At 39.6% G+C, this 24250-nt stretch overlaps 1 protein-coding gene across 1 annotated transcript in view; it reads right to left on the bottom strand.

Annotated features, from left to right (window-relative positions):
• Positions 1 to 24250, bottom strand: part of csmd2 (CUB and Sushi multiple domains 2) — a 220753-nt gene that overhangs the window by 90114 nt on the left and 106389 nt on the right. Inside the window, exons 7-18 of the mRNA XM_061060012.1 lie at positions 22966 to 23043; positions 20676 to 20763; positions 19417 to 19541; positions 15668 to 15789; positions 13363 to 13466; positions 11539 to 11651; positions 7473 to 7655; positions 6290 to 6480; positions 5877 to 6012; positions 2663 to 2857; positions 1183 to 1321; positions 76 to 263 (exon numbers count right to left, since the gene is read on the bottom strand). Coding sequence (XP_060915995.1) covers positions 76 to 263; positions 1183 to 1321; positions 2663 to 2857; positions 5877 to 6012; positions 6290 to 6480; positions 7473 to 7655; positions 11539 to 11651; positions 13363 to 13466; positions 15668 to 15789; positions 19417 to 19541; positions 20676 to 20763; positions 22966 to 23043 — 1662 coding nt within the window. The remainder of the gene's footprint in view (positions 1 to 75; positions 264 to 1182; positions 1322 to 2662; positions 2858 to 5876; positions 6013 to 6289; positions 6481 to 7472; positions 7656 to 11538; positions 11652 to 13362; positions 13467 to 15667; positions 15790 to 19416; positions 19542 to 20675; positions 20764 to 22965; positions 23044 to 24250) is intronic.

The following is a 24250-nucleotide window of genomic DNA, read 5'->3' as shown; positions in this document are numbered from 1 at the left end:
TGTGAGCCCTCTCCCTGACTGTATATCTATATGCTTACTCTTGGTGCAGGTTTGTGCAGCGCTCAAAGCCCTTACTTTCATAACGTATGCGGAAGCCGATGTCAGAGTGGCTCTTGTCAGTCGAGAAGAGAAGATAGAGGAAGCTGGAGGTGCTAATGAGGAACTGGGGAACCTGGGTGCCCTGGTAACTACCAATTAGCGGTGAAGAGGGAAAACGTCCATCGCGCACCTCTAGGATGTCATAGTTGACCTCTGTACGAAACCTGAGGACAGAGAACTAAGTTACAGATGGCTTTTTGGGCCACGAAAAGAAAGAAAAAAAAACATGATTTGTAATGTAATGTGTCAAAACTCTCAGCTGAAAAAGTTTGTATACATGTACAATTTATTTTAGAATGTTAAATTTAAGAAAATCCTGAGACAAATTGCACACTTAAGTAAGTGCATATTTGGCCAGTGTGCATGTGAGTGTGTGCGCGTGTGTGTGCGCGTGTGTGTGCATGCTTGTTGTGTCTTTCCATCTTTGTTGTCGGAGCCACTTCATCTTCAAAGCGATGAATAAATTGCTTAGATTCAGAAGCGTGTCATCTAAATGAAGCGGTTCGTGATATTTTATTGATGTTACATAAAAATTAAAGAGCAACAAACATTTATGTTGTATTCATTTTGCATGGCATGCTATCAGGGCAGGGAGGAGGATGAGATGGGCTTGCAAGGATAAGCCTTAGTAAAATGTTCATGTAGCGTTTGAACCCATGACTGTGTTTCTCTGTTGCACACAGAGCTCCTCTCCCTTTGCCCCCCGTTCCACTTGACAGATCTTCTCCAATAACTTGTACATTTAATACAAATGCACATTAAACAACATGCAGTTTTGAGTGCAGTCTCTTTGATTGAATGTGCATTTATTAGTGTACGTGTGATAAGGATAAGGATATCTGTGGATTTTCAGGCAGCAGGGTATCAAATGAAAGCATCAAATGCCTGTTTTTGAGCATTAACAAAATAAAACACAGTGGCAACATAGTTGGATGTTGAAGGTGGTAGAAAGTTGAGAGAAAAAATATGAGCATATGTTGAAACTGTGAGAAGGTAAAAGCACAGAAAATCCAAGCTTTCTCTGAAAAAAGGAAAAAAAAAAGAGTACGTGATACGTCAGCAGTTGCTATGAGGGTGGCTCACTTGTCGAAGATGATCTTGATGGGGTAGCCTGGAGGAGCCTCAATGATCCATTCACAGTTAAGGGCCTCCTTATAGAGTTCTGGCCAGCCAGGGGAGAGGATGATCCCACTGGGAGCCTTCAGATCCCCCCCACATGGGGCTGGGGGGGATAGAGAGAGAAGAAAAGGAGAGAAAGAGACAGAAAAACGAGATTGAATTATGCATGTCTTTCCCAGCTGATGTATGACAATGTCCATGGATGATCTCATGCATCAGCCAGGGCTCATCCCATTTCTTTTACTGCCACCGTCTACCGCATGTAAATTGGTGATGGCGCACTTCAAGGTTAACCATTTCTCCTAGGGCTTAGCTGTTATTGTGGATTTCTATGTGCATGCATGAGCAAGGGCAAGCTGCATGTTTCCACGTGTATGCTTATGTCTCCTCCCTGAAGCTGTTGTCTTTAAATCTGTCATCAAACCCCTCCTTCAGAGGTGCTGCTGTCAGCCCCATCAAACAGGGGGAAACGGGACATCTTTGATCGCTAGCACAAAGACACTTGAGCACATCGAGCCCTCTCCCGTACCCTCATCCCTGTTACTGCTCACTTTGCCATGCATCTCTTTAACTGCCTATCCTTAACCAGAACACACGGGCACAGCTCCTCGCTGCCTTTGAAGTGGAATGATTTAATCAGCCAACTCAGCATACTGAAGGACATCTATAAAACGCATTACGCTACAAACGTAGGGGTATGATAGATGGTCTCAGAGGAATACAAAGCTGATGTGGCACACAGGGGAAAGTGACATGTTTTAATAATGGTTTCTCCTTTGCGAATCATGAATACAGAACCTGATTTGGCCCCTTAGAGTCCTAGCTACGTCTGTGCTTGATGTGCTACACTCCAAGTGTATAAGAATCACAGCGGGCTAGCTTTTAGCTTTATCTTAGCTCACCTGCTTTATCAGGCCTTCTAGTTTAGTGGAAATTGTTTATCTAACGCTGGGTCAGAAGGTGTTAAATGGAGAGTAACTGAATAATTTGGTAGTGGGATTTAAAATGATTGCCATAATAGTTGTTCCCAAGTTCCCAATGACAAAGGTAGCACCTAGCTTAATAAATATGTGAAATAGTTTGACCGCATAATTCTTTCAGTATAAAAGCTATGCCATATTTCCATTTGTGACTTTAGTCCTCTGTTTAAATTACCCCAATCAATTATTTTTCAGAGCCAAACAGATTAATCCGTTAGCTCAAACATAAAGGAACAGTTTGCTCTGCCATGTTGGTAACAAAAACATTCAGAATAAATCGCACTAATGTAGTCCGTATTAACAACCAGTATAAAAAAGTAGGTCAGTGAATCTAAGCATGTAATATTTCATACACTGATGTGTGTACCAAAGAATAGCTTACTATAATGCAGCTTAATAATAAAGTTAAACCTTTTTGAAGGTACAGTAAGCTGAACTTGTTATGTTCGATAAAATGTACACACCTTCACAACGAGGAACTGCGTTATCCCACACCACGTTGCCATCCTTGAGAATGCAGGAAATGGTTTGGGAGCCATGGGTCTTTACAAATCCCTCCTCACACAGAAAGGAGATGGAACTGCCCAGCTGAAGGCTCTCCCCAAAACGCTTCCCATTCACTGGAACTCCTGGGTCCGGGCACTCATTATGGCGAAAGGCTAGAAAGAGAAAACAGACATGTTAGTGTGTAGGAGAAGAGGTCAGTGTGAGATGACAGTCTTTCTGTCAAGGATTTTTCAAAATTTAAAATATGTATGATGTATGTTGGGTCCAGCCATGTGCTGGACAGACTCAGGCCTGTAGCCCCATACAGGAGCCTGATTTGAGTTATTTAGGAGGGAGACGAACAAGGGCCACTATAGGGGGAACCTGGACTCAATTCCCTCATTGGAGCAGATCTGGGGGATATCAGCAGGAAGTCCCAGGCTATAAAAGCTCTGGTCTCCCATTGTTCATGGTCTCTCAGATGCTGGCCTTCCTGCATTAGAGGACACATCTGTCTCATCTTCCCCATTTCCACGGCACAATTTTAAGAGTTGTGGCGCACAGTCAGCAACATTGGAGAGACCCCATTTGGAAGTTATTGTGCTATTACATCCACCTTTGAAACTACTGTTATAAGTGGGAAAAGTAACATGTTGTTGCTTTAAAAGGTTTGCTGGTCAGTCAATCAGTAAAACACACAAAAACTTCTTAGGATTGTGCCCAAAGCAAAAGAAAATTTGGTTGAAGGCTTTTAAAATCAAATGAATAACAAAGTGTAATATTTTTTAGACAAATTGTCTGGAACTATTTATATAGTAATCATTTTAACATATTGCATTGTCCGTGCACTGCTGCTTAATTCTATGGAGATTTTAAATTAATCGTCTGACTTTCTTCACCAAACTTTGCTTTTCTACTGTCAGCATTTAGCAATGCAAACATTTAACAAGGAGAAATTTGTTTCAATTAGTGAGTCATATCGATTTTGCTTGCTGCAGTGACTCCAGAGAGTGGGAAACCACACTGTATGCAGATTGTCCGCACCAGATGACACTGCTGAATGATAGGTGGAGTAAACAAACAGGAAAAATGTGTTTTCATACGTCCTCAATACTTTATTTATCAGGCCTCTGAATAAAATGTCACGTAGGAATCAGAAGGGAAGGCCACTAAGAAATTCTGCACACAAGAAGAGGCATAACCCTGGAACGAGCCATGAAGACAAATATATCAGCTGTGCCGCTATCTCTCTAACACTTATTCTCTCAATCTCATTCTTGTACACACACATGCATGCGGAGGTGACATGAGTAGGTGTTGATGAATCCTTCTTCTGTATCCATTGGACCCAAACGGAGTGCCAGCCACACCTCATCCATCACGATCATCTTATTTATTAACGTGCCAAATATCCCCTCAATGCAGTTTGGCATGTCCTTAATAAACATGAATGATGGAAGTTGTTTGCACAGGCCCATAAGCCCCCCCTCTAAAAAACAGTCATGCAGTAAGATGACACTGTTCTCAGGAACTAACCGTCATCTTCAATTAACTGCTCCAAACATTCATTCACCATGCTGCATGGTTATTTATTTATTCATCTAACTTGTTAATTAATGCATCAGACACCATGTGTTTCCCACGCTGTGGCTGTACAGGAGCACCTGGGTTGTTGTCATGGAGCCTAACGTCTCCTCTGCTAAATTCAAGATCATTTTTGATAGACGTTGATGTTTAGGCAGACAGGATGGTGCACATTCCTCTAACTCATAAGACAATGTTGATGTTAAAACATGTGTAGATGACCTTTGTTCTCTAAAAGTCACTTACTATAAGTTAATGACTTTAATGTGAAATAAACTTATACATGTAACAAAAAGAGCAGCTACAGAGTGGAGCCCCTAGTAAAGCAGAGGTAAACCAAAGGTCAAGAGGAATGACGTTTAGAGGAATTCTAATGGAAGTTCAAAATGATGCTTTAAAAGATGTATTCAACCAGCATAGAACAGAAAATAGTGTAATGCTATATAAAGTTATTTTACTCGAAGAAACACAATTCCCTACTCTCATAATCATACTGTTACATGATACATAACACATAAAACCACCTAACAACAACAAGTATCAAAGGTAGAATCAAACCAATAAAATACTTTAAAAAAGCTGAGGGCAGGTGTGATAAAGTGGACCCTCTGAAAGCAGCATACTGTAAAAGTCAAAATAGCATTTCATTGTCTGCTTTAAAGTGAGTCACTACAGCTAAGTATAGAGCCCAGTCTTGTTGAGTCAATCCTCCCAACGGCACCCTAACTATCTATGAAACAGCTTTGTGGCTTGAATGGGTTATGGTAAGACACTGTACCATCATATTTATTTTTGGATGTGAAAGAATGCAAAGATCCAGCTCATTACACAATAGTGTTATATGCAATGAATGCAAAAAAATCCCGCTGCCAAACTCTCCTGGTACAGTATATCCATGAAATGGGTTTACCAACAAGCAGCCAACATGTACTGCGTCAGAGCATAAAACCCATCTGGATGTTCCTCAGAAGTCAGCAGCGACCCAGAATAGAATATAATGAGCACTGCCGCAATGTATCTGTCAGGTGAGATGCTGCATCTTTGTTTGGGTTCTATTTAGATGTCAAGTCTCTATTTAGACAATAAAGACAGGGATTTTGTCACTCTCTATGTCACTGTGTGTGTGTGTGTGTGTGTGTGTGTGTGTGTGTGTGTGTGTAAGAAGAAATATGCTGATGATGGCTGGAAGAGTTTATGCACTCTGTGGGAGAGGCACATAGATATATGGCAGATGATTCATGAGGCATTTTACATGCACACAAACTCACACTGCAGACACACATACAGTACGTACACACACACACACACACACACACACACACACACACACACACACACACACACACACACACACACACACACACACACACACACACACACACACACACACACACACACACACACACACACACACACACACACACACACACACACACACACACACACACACACACACACACACACACACACACACACACACACACACACACACACACACACACACACACACAAACAAACAATAATAGTGAACATCCAGTGAAGGTGTGCGTTTGTGATGAGCTTTAAAGACTTCCCTTTATCTCCTTTAAAGCAACACTACACTCTTACTTGTAAATGTGATGTTAAAGCCTCGGTCTGTATAGGTGTGGTCGGTGAGGAACTCCAGACGGGCCACATGGGCACTGGTTGTTAAAGAAGGAGGCAGGACGTCACCGGAGAAGGTTCCCAGGATAGGTGACTCAGCCTGAAGAAAGGCAGATAAAGGTTTTCTGATGAGAACAAAGGTATCATCAACTTAAAGGGGGAAAAAACAAAGCGTAAAAATCTTTGGAGAAAAGTGGAGATAAAATAGGTAGGAAGTCCAATGATTCTGGCAGGCAGGGTGTTTAGCTCAAACACATAATTATATAGGCCTCTTTTCCCACTGACATGCACTATGACTGATGAAGAGATCAATACATGAAGTTGCACAGAGACCCATTCAAAGTAACTGAGGCTACCAGCTTCTAATTCAATTGTACCTTTCCCCCGTCCTTGATGGAGAGGAAGTCAAACTGTTTCTCCATGCTGAGGTCATTGAAGGCCAGATTGATTCGGCTCTCAGGGTTGGTGATGATCAGCCACACACAGTGCATGTTGTTGCCATACTCCTGCGGGTAGTTTGGGGACAGAAGTACCCCTGATGGAGTGGTAAAGTTGAAGAAACAGGAGACTGTGGAAGTGAAACAGATATATAGACAGAGAGAATGAAGAAACAAACAAAACAATGAAACACAAAATTAGTTTTTTTTGGTGGTAAAAACATCAGAAAAAATATATTTCCTTTCCTGAAAACAAGACAGTATGATTTGATATATGTGACAATAGAGTAATAAGACACATCCCACATACTGGAAGGAACAAACGCATCTGGAATGAAGTCATACTTCAAAAGAAATCGTGATAATCTACTAAATCTATTGCCCTGAAATATTAACACAATTAGGTTAACAATCAGTATGAATTAAAGTACTGTAAGTACAGGGAAAAAATAAAATAAAATAAATAAATAAATACAAATCTTTTTTTTTTTTAAGTGTTGGTTGTTTATGGCAGAAAAGGTGTACGATTTGTCCACAAAGCAGATGACCACAAAACTATCGTATTAAAAGTAAGCAGTTTGAACAAAATTAGGATAAAGCCTTAGAAAAAGTTGACAGGTAAAGGAAGAATTTTTGTAATCAATGTCTGGCTAAGCGCATGTGTGTTTGCACAAGCGATTGCAAATCAGATTGATATCCTGAAGTTAAACTGACTTGGTTTTATACTGTGATGATTAAGTTTTCCTTTGTAAGTTTAATGTTGAGTAAATAAAACCATGATTACCAGAGTTATCGGGCCAAATTGACTCCTGTGCCAGGGAACCGCTTTGTCATTTTTATCTAGATACTGCAGCTTCTGTCCACTCGTTCATCAATAACAGTGGGCATTATCTGCATAGTCAGCTCTCTTTTCATTTTCCCTTCAACCTCAAACTCTCTGTATTTGTCTTCCATGGCATTAATTAACTAATAAGCACTCCTATTGTTTTGAAATCCACAGCCTCCACAGGCAAACTGTAGGGATAATCTGGCCATTTAATATGCAGCCCCCCCTGTGCCCGTTTGCACAAACATGCTTATTTATGCACCCACATGAGTAGTGTTGTACTCATGCAGAACTTACAAACACAGCTGGGTTTCTTAGCAGACCACTGGTTGTTCTTCTGGCAGGTGATGTTCTTCTTTCCGACCAGCTCAAAGGCAGGCAGACACTCAAAGTACAGTTTGTCACCGTGGCGAAAACCTGTCCCCTCACGTTTACCATAAGCTGGGATTCCAGGATCTCCACAGCTGCCTTGGTCAATTTCTGTGCAGGAAAAAAAGAAAACAGATGGAACATTGATCATGTGAAACTGACACTGAAAATAATTAGAAATCACACATCACTCATGAATTCAGGTTTTACAAATAAAGATCTGCTTCTTTTACCTGGAATCACATTAATGATATGATTTTACAGCTCCATCTTTTATTAACACAAGTAAAGTACCTCACTTTCCTCTCAAAGAAAATTATACTTTCAGCGTCTTAGATAACCATCATGTGTATCCAGTAACAAATGAGAGACAAGTAGGTTGTATTTTCAAGGAGAAAAAGACATCCAAACCCAAGGTTATTACTTGCTTTAGCCTCTAGCAGATATTGACAGATACAGTTACATAAGAAATAACTTCTATGAAGATACACACTTAATAAAAATCAAGCAAAAACAGTTGTTTTTCATTTATTCTGGCTCCACATAAATTTGTGGTCAGCTTTTTTTAACGCTTAAGGTACAGATTTTTGTCTGACGCCTAAATGTGTTCACTTTTCTAACTCCAATTCATTTATTAAAATGTGTTTGTCCTTTAGTCACATTCATATGAAGTCATATGAACCAGGACTAAATGCCTTTCCTTACAATAGCTCTCTGCAAGGATTTTCTGCAGCCATCTTCTATCAACACAATATTCCCCGGCCTTTTCAAACATTGTCTCAACTTTTGGTCAAAATGCACATTAGAAAGAAACTCTGCATTATTCCCAGCACTTATTAAGGGACCACAACCTTTTTCAGTGCAGTGAAGGGTCTAATTGGTTTTGCCTAGCCTTTTTAAACACAAGAAATTGGTAGGAATAGTTTGCATAATAAGTAAAAACCAAACCTATTTACCTCATTCATCCTGTAAAGTGAGTGTTGTTAATAATAAGGTGGCAATGTAGATTTTCATTTCTGAGGTGTAGTCTTATGCACAATTTTATTTTTGATTGCCATTTACTGTTTGTGTTCATGCCACAACCTGTAATCAGCTCTACTGAGTAATTGTACAAGTGCTAGCTCAGGCAACGCATCGGGTATGTTGGTTTAAAGTTCAGATTTATATCTGATACACTTGACTCTAGGCATTATGAGGGGAAAATGCTGAAGAAGAGAACATATGGTATATATATGAGGGTTTTTTATACTGTATATCATAGTATGGGTTGGATGAGCACTGCTGTTAAGTGCTCCTGACCTTAATAGAAATCTCATCTGGTTTTGCTGCCATTCTACAGGAAATGCATTCTTCCTCTCTGCAAAAGCCCAGGCTGAATGGATCTTAGCAATGACTATGAAACGAGCCAGCAAGCTTTACTAGCCTTTACAACATTTTTTTATATGTATTGTCATGCACTTATTTTGAGTATAATGCTGTTTGAAACAAAGTAGTCTTTATTGTGACCATATCCTGTCAAATGTTGCTCACTACTGCTGCAAATCTCTCTCTCTCTCTCTCTCGCTCTCTCTCTCGTGTAAATACAAACATTCCCACTTCTGTTTAGTAGCTGACGTAAGGCATACAAGGTACACACACAAGCCCGCACACACACACATGACCACCCGTCTTTCTTAAAACACAAGCCAATTCCATTATTGAAAGATTTATGCATCTCTCTCTCCCTCACTCATTCCTCTCCCTACTTTTCTGAGGTTGCAGATTGCAGATGGGAATGCTGAGGCATCCTATCGAGGCATCCGGATGGGGTAACACAGGGAGCGAATAAGCTCATCCATCCAGGAAATGATGGCAGGGCCTAATACGATTTTAAACCGCACCAGGGGTGATGCTGGGTATAAATCCATACTGAGCCCTAATGATGATCATCATTTAGAACACATATTTAGAGCTCACTGCTGTTTGGATGCATGGCTGTCATGAGGCAGCCTCATTCGCAAGACAACTCATTGATCTTACATGAAAGTCACCTTAAAAGGAGGGAATTCTCAAAGCCAGATTTGAGCTGAGTCTGAGAGGGAATTTAGGGAAATATAAACAAATGCAATGTCTGAAATCCAATATCTGGAAGTCAGCTATACGGCTCACTCAAATATTCATACTTGATACTTGATTCATACATAATGTGCAAATGTCACTATTGAGTCACTACAATAAGAACTAAAGGGGAAATGAACACTAAATAAGAGTGCTTTGGAGAGTGTGTGTGTGTGTGTGTGTGTGTGTGTGTGTGTGTGTGTGTGTGTGTATGTTGTAAACATGGGTTTCCTGTGTTTCTCGGTTGTCAAACATGGGTTTGTGCATGTATGTTGTGTCTGAGAGAGCTGGCAGCAGTGGATAAAACTGCATTTGATTCTCATGAATAAGGGAAGAGCTGTAATAGCGTATTTGTTGTCCCTGTCTGTTTGACATTCCAGAGTAATCCAAGCATTGTAATGGGACTCAGATTCACATTACTGTCATCAACTGCACTGCTGTCTCCCAGGGCCTCAAACGACAAAAGGACTTTTACTAGTCCAGAGTGGTATTCATGGGGACAGAGGGGGGGGTAAGAACGGTTGTATGGGCCTGTTACCTACAAGGGGCACTAAAAATTATCAAATCTTCTAATGGTTAATTACACACACCTTTAACTGGTCTATAACATGTAGAGCATGCAGTTGGGAAAAAAAGATTGGGTGAGCATATCTAATCAGTAAGTTCCAGCTCTCTTTGAACACTTTTAACTAGTATTTGTTGATCCATGGTGATACACGGCACTGCATGTTTAAACGTCACCTATAAAAAGTAACCAACTTTTGAATTATACATGCTCAGTGTAAGTAAAGGGTAATAATGTGTATTGGTTCAGACCTTCACATATGCATTAACACCAGTTTCGTCGCCCAGTGTTGTAATATATGTGGAAAGATTGAGGCCACAGCTGTTTGTACGGTAGGGATTGAGTGTGTGTACTGGTACGACTGTGTTTGCAAATGCACTTGATGATCGGGCTTAAAAAAAAACAAGTAATTGAGAATGCAAATTAGATTTTGGCTGCTCGTCTTTGGGAGGTGAAGTGGTTCAAAGCATTTCTTCCCCCATCATTAAGTAGAACTCATTGTTTTAATTACACTTTGGTTCAAAATGTTGCTCCACTTTCTCTGTTATTTTTACTGATGAAAAATCAGCATCTGTGGGCAAGGGAGAAGACTCACTGTGATTGTGGGAGGCAAATGGGAGGCTTTCTGAGTAAAAGAACAAACACTCACAAAAACAGAAGAACACAACACATTTGAATATTCACGCTGTTGCTGCCACACACATGGGCACAAAAGGGTTCACAAGCACTGACATGCATGTACACATACAGTAATGTTTATTTGACAGATGCAGGCACTGTGATTTGGAGCTACATGTAAATTGAAAGAATTGGTTAAATGTACTCATGGATGTATTGACCAATAAGCTCTCCACTGCATGTGGAACAATTATTTTAAAGCAATTTATTTTAAAGAAATAACTCCTCTATTAGCAGTTTAAGTTAATTTGAATTCATTATTTTTAAATGGTGCAATGAAACAAACAATTTAGGGCTTGTCTTAACCCAGTAATGGTACAGTATGAATTTTCAATTGAAGGTCTTTGTATGCCATGCAGCAGAGGGAGCTAACGTGGTAATAAGCACATTGTGAGCCTTTTTTTAAGACCCTGTTAGGCTTCATTAGATGCAGCATTTTTGACCCCATCGTTTTCCAAACTAATTTAAGGTGATGAACCCAGAAAGAGCAAGGTCTTAGTCACATCAAATAAATATGTTCTATCCAAACCCAAGATGTTAGTCATGAGCAGTGAGTCACAATGCACTAGGGTAATAAACAAATAAATCATGTGTAATGAAGAAAAGTAGTGACTTATCAAAGTCAGAAAAGTCAGCACATTCCATCATACTCACCTTCATAGGACACCTTGAAGCCCAGGGAGCCACTGGTGTCATCTGTTTTGAAATTGAGCCACATCTGGTGACTGGTGCTGACCACAAGGTCTGGAGTAGTGGTTCCAGACAGGCTGCAATAAAGAAGTGAATGAATAAACATTAACTGTCTCTTTGTTTCGGCTACAAACAGAACGACTGCAAGGTGTGATCAGTTGTTTCCTTTATTAAGAGCAGAGTTTTAGCATTTTTGCAGTGAATTGGGTGTCACTTCAACAGCTCGAGGCTGTTTTCAGAGCGTCATTAAAAAACGTTAATGCAAGCAGCAAAACAACAACTAAAGTTTGATATAATATATTTATAAACTATCTGACTTTTCTCATCAAAGAGAAAGCACTCTAAAGCTGTTTCAGGCAATCGGAGTCTATGAAGCTTCTTTTCTTTTCTTTTTTTCCTCTCCCTCTAATTCAAAACAGTTGGAGACAAGAAAGTGGAAAATGAAGGCAAGATCAGTCAATGCCATAGAAGTAATTTAATCCTATTTGAATAGTAATTCCACCCAACTCTAATTAGGGAGTGTGTAGCTGCAGAGTAAATGATTAAGGGGTCTAATTTTAGTGACAGCACACAGAGGTTGGTGGGAGAAATACGCTCTGTCTGGATATGTAGGGTCTGTTTCTGCAGCCTTTTGGTACCTTCTTCAAGTCAAACAGAAAAAAAATAGCAAGCTGTTGTTCAGGTGTCATTTGACATCAGCTGACACAGGCCTATGGTACAGATGGTTGACAGCTAACATCCAGCCTCACACGTTTGGTCATTTTCTTAGAAGCCTGTTCAAGTAAGCCTTTCTGCTGATCACCATCCTGTCAGAGAAGAGAGGATCTACTACCTATTCACCATCATATTAATGACTGTGCAGCAGCAGGGTTACATGCACCCGGCCTTTAAGTAAGGCAAACAGTAATTCTCTACTCTCTGCTCATGCTTGCCTGCACCGCTGAGTCACACAAATATGGTGTAAAGTTAAACTGTGCCGATAGCTGCAGTCAATTATCGGATCCTAAATTGTTTCTAGTTTGTTTGTGTGAAAGAGCTTGTCCGATATCCATGACAGAACTGCTCACTCTGCTTTCATATCATAAAGAAGTCCATAAGGGCCGAGGGAGTTGTTAATTGGATAGCTTTGGCTATATGGTGCGAGGAAACAAAAATATTAAAGGGATATTTTCCTCATCAACCAAACCCTCCTCCACAAACCTCTCCGTCATTTATCTCCCACCTCGTCTCTGTTCCCGCCCAGGCGAGGCAGCCTGGCGTAAAAATGGATCTATAAAAACTTTATTAAGACGGTAAATTTTAGCACAATTAATAACAGCATCCTGTGAATTGTTATGGAGCATCTGCTAGTGCAAACTCCATTAGGGGGCATCAATATGCAGTTCGCAATGCGGTGCCACATGGCTCTGATCTTGTTTTTAACATTGAAAAAAAAGTGATGATTGACAATGCGGTGCGGCATCTATTTTTCATGCTCTGCTGCATCAGGTGGTGATGAAATGAAAGAGAAACAGAGAAAGAGAGAGGCTACGGCTGGAGGGTAAAGGGAAGAGAGCGGAGAGCTGCTGGCTGAAAGGAAGTGGAGGAGGAGAAGAGGTGCGTGTGCCAAAAAGAAGAAAGTTGAAAAGGGAAAGAGAGAGAAAAAAACACAGTATATGATTAAAAAGAACATGAGTAGCAAAAGAGAAAATAACCGCGAGAGACATCGGTGTAACATAAAGGCCAGGAAAGCAAAAGAACTGAGAGGAGATTAAAAGTGAAAAGATGGAGGTCAAAGGAGTCACTCACACATGGAAGATGGTCTTCTGGTCTCCCACCACCTCGCCGTCTCCCACAGTCAGGGTGTCGTAACCTCGCTCCAGGTCAAAATCCTCAAATGTCAGCTTGATCACCTAGACAAGATCGGGGACATCGCCAAGTCAACCGTGAACAACAGATGCTTGAATTCTTGGGACACCAGGTGCAGAGGAGAGACCCCTGTCCATCTGTGACTTTCAGTCCCTCTGTCCATCCATCTCTCATCAATCATCACAAAGATATGTCTGGCACAATTCCCTCCACAGCAGGATCAGTAAAGTTTAAGTTGAATATCTTTCTGTTATCATGTATATGGGCCTATATCATATATTGTGGGCTTTCATTTATCATATCACATGAATCTATATGCACAGTTTGCATACGCAACTGTGAGTGTACAATTTCTTACATCATTAGCTTTCTCCCACTAGTCAACTATTTTATCTGACCGCCTGCCAGACAACAACATGACAACAAATCAGCAGGTTGCAGAAGCCTTAGTGGCCTACAGGTAGGGAGGTGTTGAAGGGGCCTTTAGTTGTGCACAAGGTAAATATATGTATCCTAATAGTAACACAAAACTTTGAAAAGACTTCTGTTTTTAATTTTAACTGTGAGGGAAACAAAACAGCTATTCATTTTCATCACATTTCTATCCTGCAGGTAGGAGCGTGATGAAAAGGTGGAGACAGGTTAGAAAAACAATCCGTACAACATAGCCGAAAGAAGCAAGAGCCAACTTTAATAATGATCGAAAAACAAATAAATGTGGTTCTTATTAGTGCAAAATGTTGATGAGTAAAGACAAAAAGCAGAGTAATTTGGAAAGCTAAAATATAAATAAATAATAAGCACACAAGGGGACTTGCTTTGTGCCCTTTTTTAAAATTGACTGACAATGATTTCCCCCAAACTCTTAATGTTTTCAAAGGACTTAGAGAGCCAGGCCTAATGAAAAAGCTTATATAAATGCAAATTGCATTCTGTCCTATGTTAAACCCGCTGCTTAATGAAAATTGCCAAGGTGAAGAGAAGAGATGGATGGTGTGTGGGCAATGTAGGTCAGATCACTCGATAAATAGTTTTATAACGCAAACTCATCTCACATCTGCCAGCCAACAGGTGGGGCACGGGGGGAAAAAAAGAATACCAACAATATATAGATCTTTTAGATTGTTTGCAATCTCAGACACCATGTCTGACATTTTGTTGTTTCAGAACAGAAACCCCTTTGGCCCTGCTGCTGACGGATACAATCTTAAAAGATTGTCATCTAAAAACAGCTGCATCGGTACCATCGGGACATTATGAAGGAGTATCACCTAACAAGAACCCACATTAGTCAAAATGTCAGCAGGTTGCATTTAGGGTCATGTAGAGCTGTGTCACCTCCCTTTCCAGTTCCGCGTCACGCTCCTGTCTGACCTAACGTCTCCTCTGGCTGGGCCTACGCATACAGGCAGGAATAGAAGCCCATTACATCTTTAAACAGAAAGAACAACCTCACTCCATCTTCATCTGGACCAGACACAGAGCGAGAGACAGCCCAAAGTAGCACTGTCTGTTTCAGCAGGCTGCCCGCTGGCTTTACCCAAGGGTGTCTATGGATGTGTGTGTGTGTGTGTGTGTTGGTATGAATGCAAGCAAAGGGTGGGGTTTGGTCGCTTTACATTATGCCTCGGATAGCCTGAGATAGCCTCAGATAGCCTCTTCTTCATTGGGGGCAGGACAATAGGGGGGCAGGACAATAGGGGGGCAGCTTTGTAAAACGTTTTAGTTTCGAGTTCAGAGAAGGGTATTTGGCAGAAAAGCAGTTGGGTGGCCTTGAACACAACTCCAAAGTCAATGGTCTGAGCAGCTATGACACTTTCATGATATCCTCTGAGCATGCACTCAAAGCCTCTCCATTATTCTTCCTCACTGTTTTTACGCTTCTCTCCTCTTGCTCACCACAGGTGTCTTAACTACTCTCTTTGTCTTCTGTTGGCTCAGTGCCAGGGTTATTTCCCTCCTGTTTCATCTTCCTTATCGTGCACATTTTTCTATGAGAGAGCTTCTGTCACATGGCGTGTTCAACAGCTCTCCCGAAAAATGTCCAGCAGCAATTATAAAAGGGGAAAAATTAGACGTGTATCAGAGTGGAACTGGAGTCTCTCTCTCCAACAGGTGCTCACAGACTTTTCTGCTGGTTTAATGGTGCCTCACCATGTCACATGACACTGGAAAGAGAGGATTAGTTTGGTAAAGCAAAAACAGCACTGCAGTGTTAATAGATCCTATTCTAAATGTCTTTTACCTTGGAGGTCTCCGTCGATGTGATCAACCATGTGCAGTTTGCATTGTTGTCGTACTGGACCGGGTAGTTGGGAGAAGTGATGACACCACTCGGTCCTCTCAACTGGCCTCCGCACATTGGTGCTACAAGGGAAGACACGGAGAGAGAGAAACATTTTTAGTCAATGACAGTTTAAAAAACACATTTTGTCATTTATAAGCCAAGAAAGATTCAACATGTTGCAACCCTCTCCAGGGAATGCTTTTCAAATCCACCAGTCATGATGCTGTCAGCAGTGTGGATTCATCCTTCAACCACCTATAGGCCTCCACCTGTTACGGTTTCTTTTTACTCAGCCTTGCAGTTGTAAACTTTTTCTTTGGGCATTGTGTACGATCAATATTTTATTTAACCAAGGAGCAGCACTGTCAAATCCAACGGTGGAACTCTCTAAAATCCATCTGTTTGGCTTGAGGTACCTTTAGAGTTCCCAACTGAACTGTAAGCAAACATTTAGTTTGAAAGTTTAAGCTGTTTAGCAAGTAATCGGTAATGATTTTTATTTTATTTTTTTACATTATCAAATTGTTAAGCAAAACGGCCTTTAAAAAACAAGCACCTTCTCTGTTGCCAAATAATTGCAGCACCATGAAACATTAAAGGAAGAATGTGTGACATTTTACACATAAATAAAGCAGAAATCAAGTTTATCCTCTGTAAATGTCACTCTGAGTCATGACTGTCTCCAACTACTGAGAAGCGAGATTTCACAAGCTGTTTTGATGTCAGAGACGTGTTACATCATGTTTACATGGCGGGAACTCCCTGGTGTATAAAACTGTTTCAGTCCAGGACTAGAGAAAAGAAGAATAACATAGCCTAATCACTGCTTATTTTAATGTCATGCAAGTGTCTTTAGATCACGGCCATTCTGTCTCAATTTATGTGCAATTTTAAGCTGTAAATTAACCAAAGTATGCTAACATTAGCCTGCTAACACAACAATACAGCCCACAGCCAATTCCAGATCAAGCAAAGGAATTAATAACTCTTTCGTGTGAACATGAGTGGAGAGGGGTTGGAGGTGAATAGCAGAGATTTTTTCAAAAAGCAGTTTGTTTGTTTTTTATGCTGGTGCTCAGGGGCGACATCTACTGGATCAAAAAGTCACACATTCTTCGTTTAAATCAAACCCATAAGTGACAGTTACTCCACAGGTCTGAAACGGACTATATGTTTATCAAACTACTATATATATATATATATATATATATATATATAATCTTTACTTTTATCTGCCATTTTTAAATCTTATTAAATGTATTGAGACAATAATTGACACATTTGGTTACTTTTCATGTGTAGCTTATTTTTCAGAAAATTTCATCATGGGAGTAATAGTCAAACAAAAGACGAAGCGAGCATTCTGCTTTGGTATTCTGTCTGAAAATAGCAGGTGAGCAAACCAAGCTTTAAAGGACAATGTGACTTTTCGATTAAGGCCCGAGGGTGTCTGCATGGCAAAACTGTTAAACACCCCTTCAAATTAAATCTGAATTCTTAATGAGTAGTTTAAGGGAGGTGAGTGTATGCCTGTCCTAAAACATGGGGTACAACCTGAACATATTTAAAAGGGGCTGAACAAGCTACCCAGATTTTAATGAGTTGTGTCTAAGAGAGGTCCTTCGGGTGTTCTAGCCCCACTACATGCGCCACCCCCTTTCCACCACATGGCCCCTTATTAAAATGTAAAAAGAACTTTGGCAAAGTTAAGGGGAGAATAAAGAAATTAATTTGAGTTGTGCCGACAGCGAGGGTGACCTTCATGAAAATAATACAGCAGAGAGAAAGTCCAGTAAAGTCGTCATATCCCTCCTATTTTTCTTGTAATCACAGGGATCATCGTCTTCATCGATATGAAAGTGCAGCAGGCCACCGTGCAATAAAAGTCTATGACGAAGAGGAAATACGGCGGCTCAGTTTGACCAGAAAGACAGTAGAAGGAGAGTGAGCCTTGACTATCACATCAGAGGAAGAAATGTAGAGCCTGAGAGAAGTTTTTAGATTTGTTTTTTTCTGTGCTAATCATAGTGCTGTTTAATGATGACTAATGCTAATTTGGGATACAGATCTACTATTATTCCTGGATGATTACTATTATTCCTGGATGATTTCTTATCTTCATTCAGGCAGATAAAAGCCACAGTACAAAATGTTAAATGAGGATAATACAATGTGACATTCTTAAACTGCGGTTTCATTGACATCTCTGAGGGTTTTATCTCAATCTCGAGTGTTTCTGTACATAAAACAGAAAACCAACTGAACGTGGCCTGCAGTCATACGGCTCAATTACTTTGTTCATTTTTTTTATACTTTAAAGAACAATAGAAGTCAAATGTGTCAGAACAAGACCTTCATCGCTGTGTTTTGTGACACAGAAAAAAGCAGAATCATTTTCTGAAATGCTGGCAGCTGACAGTAGTTTGGAAGAGACGGAGCACTATCAATCCCTCCACCTCTATAATCCCTCCGAGATCAGGCCTCCCTCTCCTCAGCGCTGTAATTTAATTTAGGTTAAATTGGATCAGTCCAAGACAAAAGAGAGAGTGGGGGTGTCTGTAGTAAGCTGAATTTCTTGGAACGCATTAACTCAAGTGGAGTAACGGAGATGGCCTGTAGGTGATCTTAAAAATGGATCAAATGCTGCAGGTGATTACATTTGAAAAATGAAAAAATCCCAGGCTTCATATGTCTATTTGAATGAAACTAACATAGCTCAGGATAGGGCGCTAGTTTTGGTATACTGTCCTTACTGATGTTTCAATTTATTAAAATCCATGTAGCTGCAGGACATAGGAATGTCATAAAAAGTATGAAGAATTGGGGCAAGGAAGTAAAGTTCTCGGGCTTTTTTAAATGGCTTAAAAAAAAAAAAAAAGAACAGTGAATGTAAATAGTGAAGGCAAGTTAACTATGACCTAAAGATGTTATAAAGCTCTGGAGCAGAGGAATCCCTTTCAGTTTTACATAGTTTTCAAACTTCATTTTAATACACAGTACATTTACATAAATTTAAACTTTTTGGAGGAATCATTTGTTTCAAGTGTTTGTGTTGCGCTTTCTTTGATCATCCTGCTAGTGGAAAGAACAGCACAGTTAAAATACCATGGTCCAAGTTGAAAACACAATGACTCATATTTGTTTGTGCTAACTTGAGCAATATAAGTCATTACTTACATAAATCCTGGCACTGATCAGAGTCACCTGAATTTGATACAATTATTTTTCTTTGGCTGTCTTGAGTTATTTTAATAGTACCAATAATAAAAACTCATAGATTTAAACCAAAAATAATTCCTTAGGACTACTTTTTTATGAGTTTGCTACACACTTTGTGGAAGGAGTCTTACACATTACACTTATACAGGGAAATAATAAAGTCCGCTGATAATGACCATGTCTTTCATCTGTCATTTTTTGGTACTTTGTTTATGGTTTTTTAACTTTTAGGGACCAATTCAACCACATTAAAGCAAATCAAAATGCTTCGGATAAGTTGATGTTCATTATGCACATGATGATCAGGAACAGCCACGATATCAATAAAAGTAAGAAAAGGAGAAAAAAATGACAGGGATGTACAGAACATGGCACACAAGACAAGACATCAACATCAGGGCATCTGGGTACGAAAAATATAAATTGAGGTCACATTGGGACGACTGGCATAACACATGTGCATATTGACAACCCAGATAGGTCCTTACCTCTGCAGATGGGCCGATCATCACTCCAGCCTACATAGCTGTCAGTCACTCTGAGACACGTAATGCTCTTTGAGCCCTGCAGTTCATATCCCTCATCGCAGGAGAAATGCACTGTGGCTGCTCGCCTGCAGTTGAATTGCATACAGGGAAAACACATTAGCATCAACAGCCCTTTTCTGCAGAAATCACTGTGTGGCAGTAAGAGTGCACATGAGGTCAACCAGAAAAATGTATCTTTTAGACTTTTTCCGGCTTTGATTTTTACGAAAGTTCTGCTTTGTGGGTGACGGATGTTGCCCATTTGTCTGTGTTACAATTAATCAATGATAGAGACAACAGCTCTGACAGGAATTATAGTCTACAATCCAACCTAACATCAGCTACACACAGAGGCAGACTATTACTGTGCAGTGGCTGAAACTGTAAGATGCACACATTTTTCTATCTAGTTTGGAAGCAGCAGCTTTATAGGGCATGGCATTGGGTAGTATGCACATTTTATAATGCAGTTTGCGACTGTGTTACATTACCCTATATTGTCTTAATAACCCATTTCCTTTCTGAGCTCTTTGTATATTAAAACTCAATTGGAATAAAAGTCAATATGATCAGTGGTTAACTGGGAGGTAATCTTTGGGTAAAATTAAACTTCACATAAGAAATCACATTTCAAATAATGTGGCTTTGGAGACATTTTAACATGCACTTAAAACTGCAAGTAGCCAATCATAACAAAAGAAAAATTTACACAATGAAAACTAAATTAAAATTTATATCCCAGAAACCTAATAGAAGAGTAGAACTAATAAAAATAGTTATATGGGAAAACTGAACTGACAATAACAAGTGCTAGGGCACATTTACAAGTAACTGTTACTACTGCACACATTGTTAACAGCTAGTCAAATATATAAGCTAACGTTACATTGAGTAATGAGGCTAAGAAATCCAACAGTTGGAAAGTACAGAAAGAAAATATGGTGGCATTCTTTACCAAGCCAAATACATTTAAGCTACATAGATCATGTTCATGTACGGTCAAATTATATAGGTTTTGAAGCTGAATAAGCTCATAGGACCATCTCTCGTATCAAAGAAAAATTAATTCTTAGAGCCTTGATAACCATATTTAAAAAAACAAACTATTTTTAATATAAATTGTGTTAATCATTCTTTTCTTGTACAGGAAACTTTCCTCTGTCCATGCACACTTGCTACTTAATAAAATAGTTCAGGAGAAATTATTTGCTTGCTTTCACCTGAAGTCTGAGCCTTTTCTTTTCCCCCGATCTGGGATCCCAGGGTCTGGACACATGTTGTGTCCCTGCGCTACACCCATCTGAGACACTGTAAGAAAGACAGACAGAAAGTAAAGTCGAGGTTGTCAACAAAGACGGTCCAAATACAAATCTGAAAATGTTCCATTAGTACACATACATATCTGCAAATGTAAACACTCCTGGTACAAGTCTATGTTAATGTCTTTGTCATGTTTTCAACAAGAAAATAAAAAGCAAATAAGTGTATTAAGAGTTATTGTTTTGATTTTGCATGATACTTTTAACCACTATTTGTCATTTGACACTAAATCTTGAATTATCATTCTGAAACAATCAATGTACAGAAAAATAAGTTGGTTTGCAGAATATTATAAATGCTTAAAAACTTTTTGTCTCAGATAAAAAAACGTGACATGTACAGTTCACTAGCTTCCTCAATCAGTGATGTGGGCAAAAGTTTAATTTTGGGTGGGGCAGTAAACAAATGGGTCGGCCAACTTCCCCATGAAGAGAGAGAAGCAGTCTAAAAGGATCAATTTTCAATTTCATGAAAATTATATCAAATCAGCAATTTTGTTGTTATTATTCATCAGAACAGTGCAGGAATATTCCTTCAGTTCTCTGGTAGAGGTAGTGAATCAAAAGCAGACAAACCTGCGGGTATAACCGCATCAAGCTGACCGGTGTCGGATAAGAGAGAGCTGGTGTATCCACTGGGAACAAGCGTCCGGGCTAACATTCTTGTGGGCAAATGAAACAGTACAACTGGACTTCTGTCTTCTTCCCCAGCTCGTAATTGTTTTAAATAAAAAAAGAAATGTGTATAATGTACAATTTTTATTCATGCCAATCGGTGCAAAATTGTGGAAGATAAAGTGCCAGAAGAGGTCAGAAAAGTCAAGCAGGACAGACTGTTTGACCAAGGGCTAAGGGTTGAAAGTGTGCAGTATAAAGCAATGCAACACCTTCTCATTGGCCAGGATCCCAGCGTGGACAAAAAAAAAACAAGGCTGACTGGTTCAGCAGAGGTAAATCAAGGAAGGGCAAAATATGTGAAGGAACAAGACATTCAAAAAATAAACTTAATAATTTTCATTCAAAAAGACATATTCTGTTACGTGACTGTCTTTCCATTGGAGATCACAGGTAGTCAAGTTTGGCAAAATGAAACAAAATACTGTGTCTAGAGAAATGTTCATTGGAAAACGGCAAAGAGGAATATTAAGCACTAAAGCAATGCAAAAGACAGAAAAGAAGAGAGATGTAAGGATTGAAAGCACGAGATAAAGAGGTAGGTAGAAGTGCATAAAATGAATTGTGAATGGCCTCGAGGCAGGATTATCATTAATTCACCCTTTTCTGTTCAACAGGTTGTTCTAAAGCCTTCTACATCTGTTTCTTTGTATTAATGAATCCAGCCAGGTGACACGTGGATGCTGAGCTTTTAATGTTACAGATGTTCCCATAAAGCTGTAGGAAATAATGAATGGACAATTCAGTCAGTGGGTGAGTAAGAACAAGGCCAAGGAAGATGGCCATGGCGAGACAAGAAGCCAGTGCAATTATTGCCGTCCATTTGCAATTGGAATCGCGACTACAGTCCAGACAGTGAGTTAATTTGTGCCTGAGCCTCTAACAACAGCCAGCAATACCCTGCTGTCTGGCCAAGGAATGGAGGAATCAAAAATCCTGAATGACTTTGAAAAGGAGTTGACTTGAGCAGCGGGAGACATCTTCTCCAATAGATATTAATGTAAGTTATAGAAGAGCAGATGTTCTTTTTTTCCAAGACCAGTGCAATTCACAGACATTATTACTGTCTCAGGCTTGTTTCTTTGTTGCATTGATCCTTCATTCACTTTTCAATGTCATTTTCAGCAATGAAACTCAAAGTTCAGTTCATGCTGCAGCTTAACATGCTGCTTGGTTTGGGCAGGATATTTAACAACACCAAGTACTCGTACAGTCAGTCTGCAGCACGGTGACTATAAAGCCTCTGAGAAACTAGACATTTGTGAACATTTCTACATTTTCAGTGACCCAACTTAAAGTACACTTGTATAAACTGACCTACTTTGACTGCTGTATGATGAGGATAAAAACACATATGTAATTTCCCCCTTTGTAGAAAAACAATGTCTTCAATCTCGTGTTTGATCATTTAGTTTCTCCCTTGATAAGCAATGGTTTATTGGTTTATTGCACCCGATGAGTAAGACATCCATTTTCAGTTTGAAGACAATGTAGACAGCCACAGTTTGTTACTTACACACTGATATCTTGTGGTTGTTGTCCTTGCTGGGCAACATCTTCACACCTCTAGACTTCAGTTCTGTCATCTTCTTAACTGTAGAGGGAACAAGAGCAACAACAACAAAAAACGCATTAGATAGCAAAAACTGTGATAATGACACCCACACCCAGTGTCTGCAGCAGATACAGTACACAACATATACTGCACCATGCATCATTACCCACACCCACTCAAGCTATGTTCACAGCAGTTTTGAAAAAGCAACGAAACAATAAGACCAAAAGCATTTCTACACTGACAACAAAGAAAGACCAAACTTTCACTGACAATAAAAGATGTTAAAGGCTCTACAACCTTCAAATGCTTTATGTTGGTCCATTAGTGGACTTCATCTAGTTTGTAAAGAAATCCAGAGCTCAAATATATTTATATTGTTCTGCAACCCTGTGTGTGGTAGGTGGCAGGAAATAACATCAGTATTAGAAAATTAGGATTTGAAGGCAGGGTATAGAATATGCTAAATCACTTATTTATATACGAGGAAAATACGAGGATTAAATTGTTGAGTTTTATGATAATTGTGGGGAAAACACAAACAAAGTAATCATAGCAAAGTAAGAGGCTCATCTAAATGCATATTTATTCACCAATTTCAAAAACACCATCAGCATTGTCTGTGCACCCCTTCACACTCATCCTATTTAATTACTTTGATGCTTCCTGACAATGGAACTTTATTTCTTTTTCACAAATATGTTTAATTCTTTGCTCAGTTTCAGCTGCATTAAAATTCAACCTGAGTCATGTGTAAAAGAAGGCTCTTTTGAATATGTCTGGAAGAAAAGCCACAATAAAGAAGCTCCCTTCAGATAATCTGATCAGAATAAAGAGGGTATAATCTTGTTTATAGCATAAAACCTAGCTCTTAGGTTTAGGGTTTTAAGTGAGGGGGCTGCCTGCTGTGCCACAACAAATAAATATAACAACAAATAGAGCCAAGGAAGATCTCCAATTAACGAACATCTTGTCACTGGAGTCACTATTTTATTGAGTTGAAGTCCCTAGTCTCTCCCTTAAAATGTCTCTGAGATATCCAGAGGATATCTGGAGCTGACCCGCTTGGAGATCCCCTTTTGTTTGTGGTGGAACTTATCATTTTTTCCCTTCATATCCCTTCTCAGAGCTGATTTCTAAAGCTCCAAAAATGGATGGGATGGAAAATGAATGCACAGAGGAGAGAGAGAGGGTGTGTGTGCCTAAATGTGTGCTTGTGCACAATATTGTGCCTGCAACAATGTTC

Source organism: Labrus mixtus, chromosome 16, assembly GCF_963584025.1.
Source record: "Labrus mixtus chromosome 16, fLabMix1.1, whole genome shotgun sequence".
Lineage (NCBI taxonomy): Eukaryota > Metazoa > Chordata > Actinopteri > Labriformes > Labridae > Labrus > Labrus mixtus.
The sequence above is the reverse complement of the archived record's forward strand: the minus strand, read 5'-3'. Positions and strand labels throughout refer to the sequence as shown.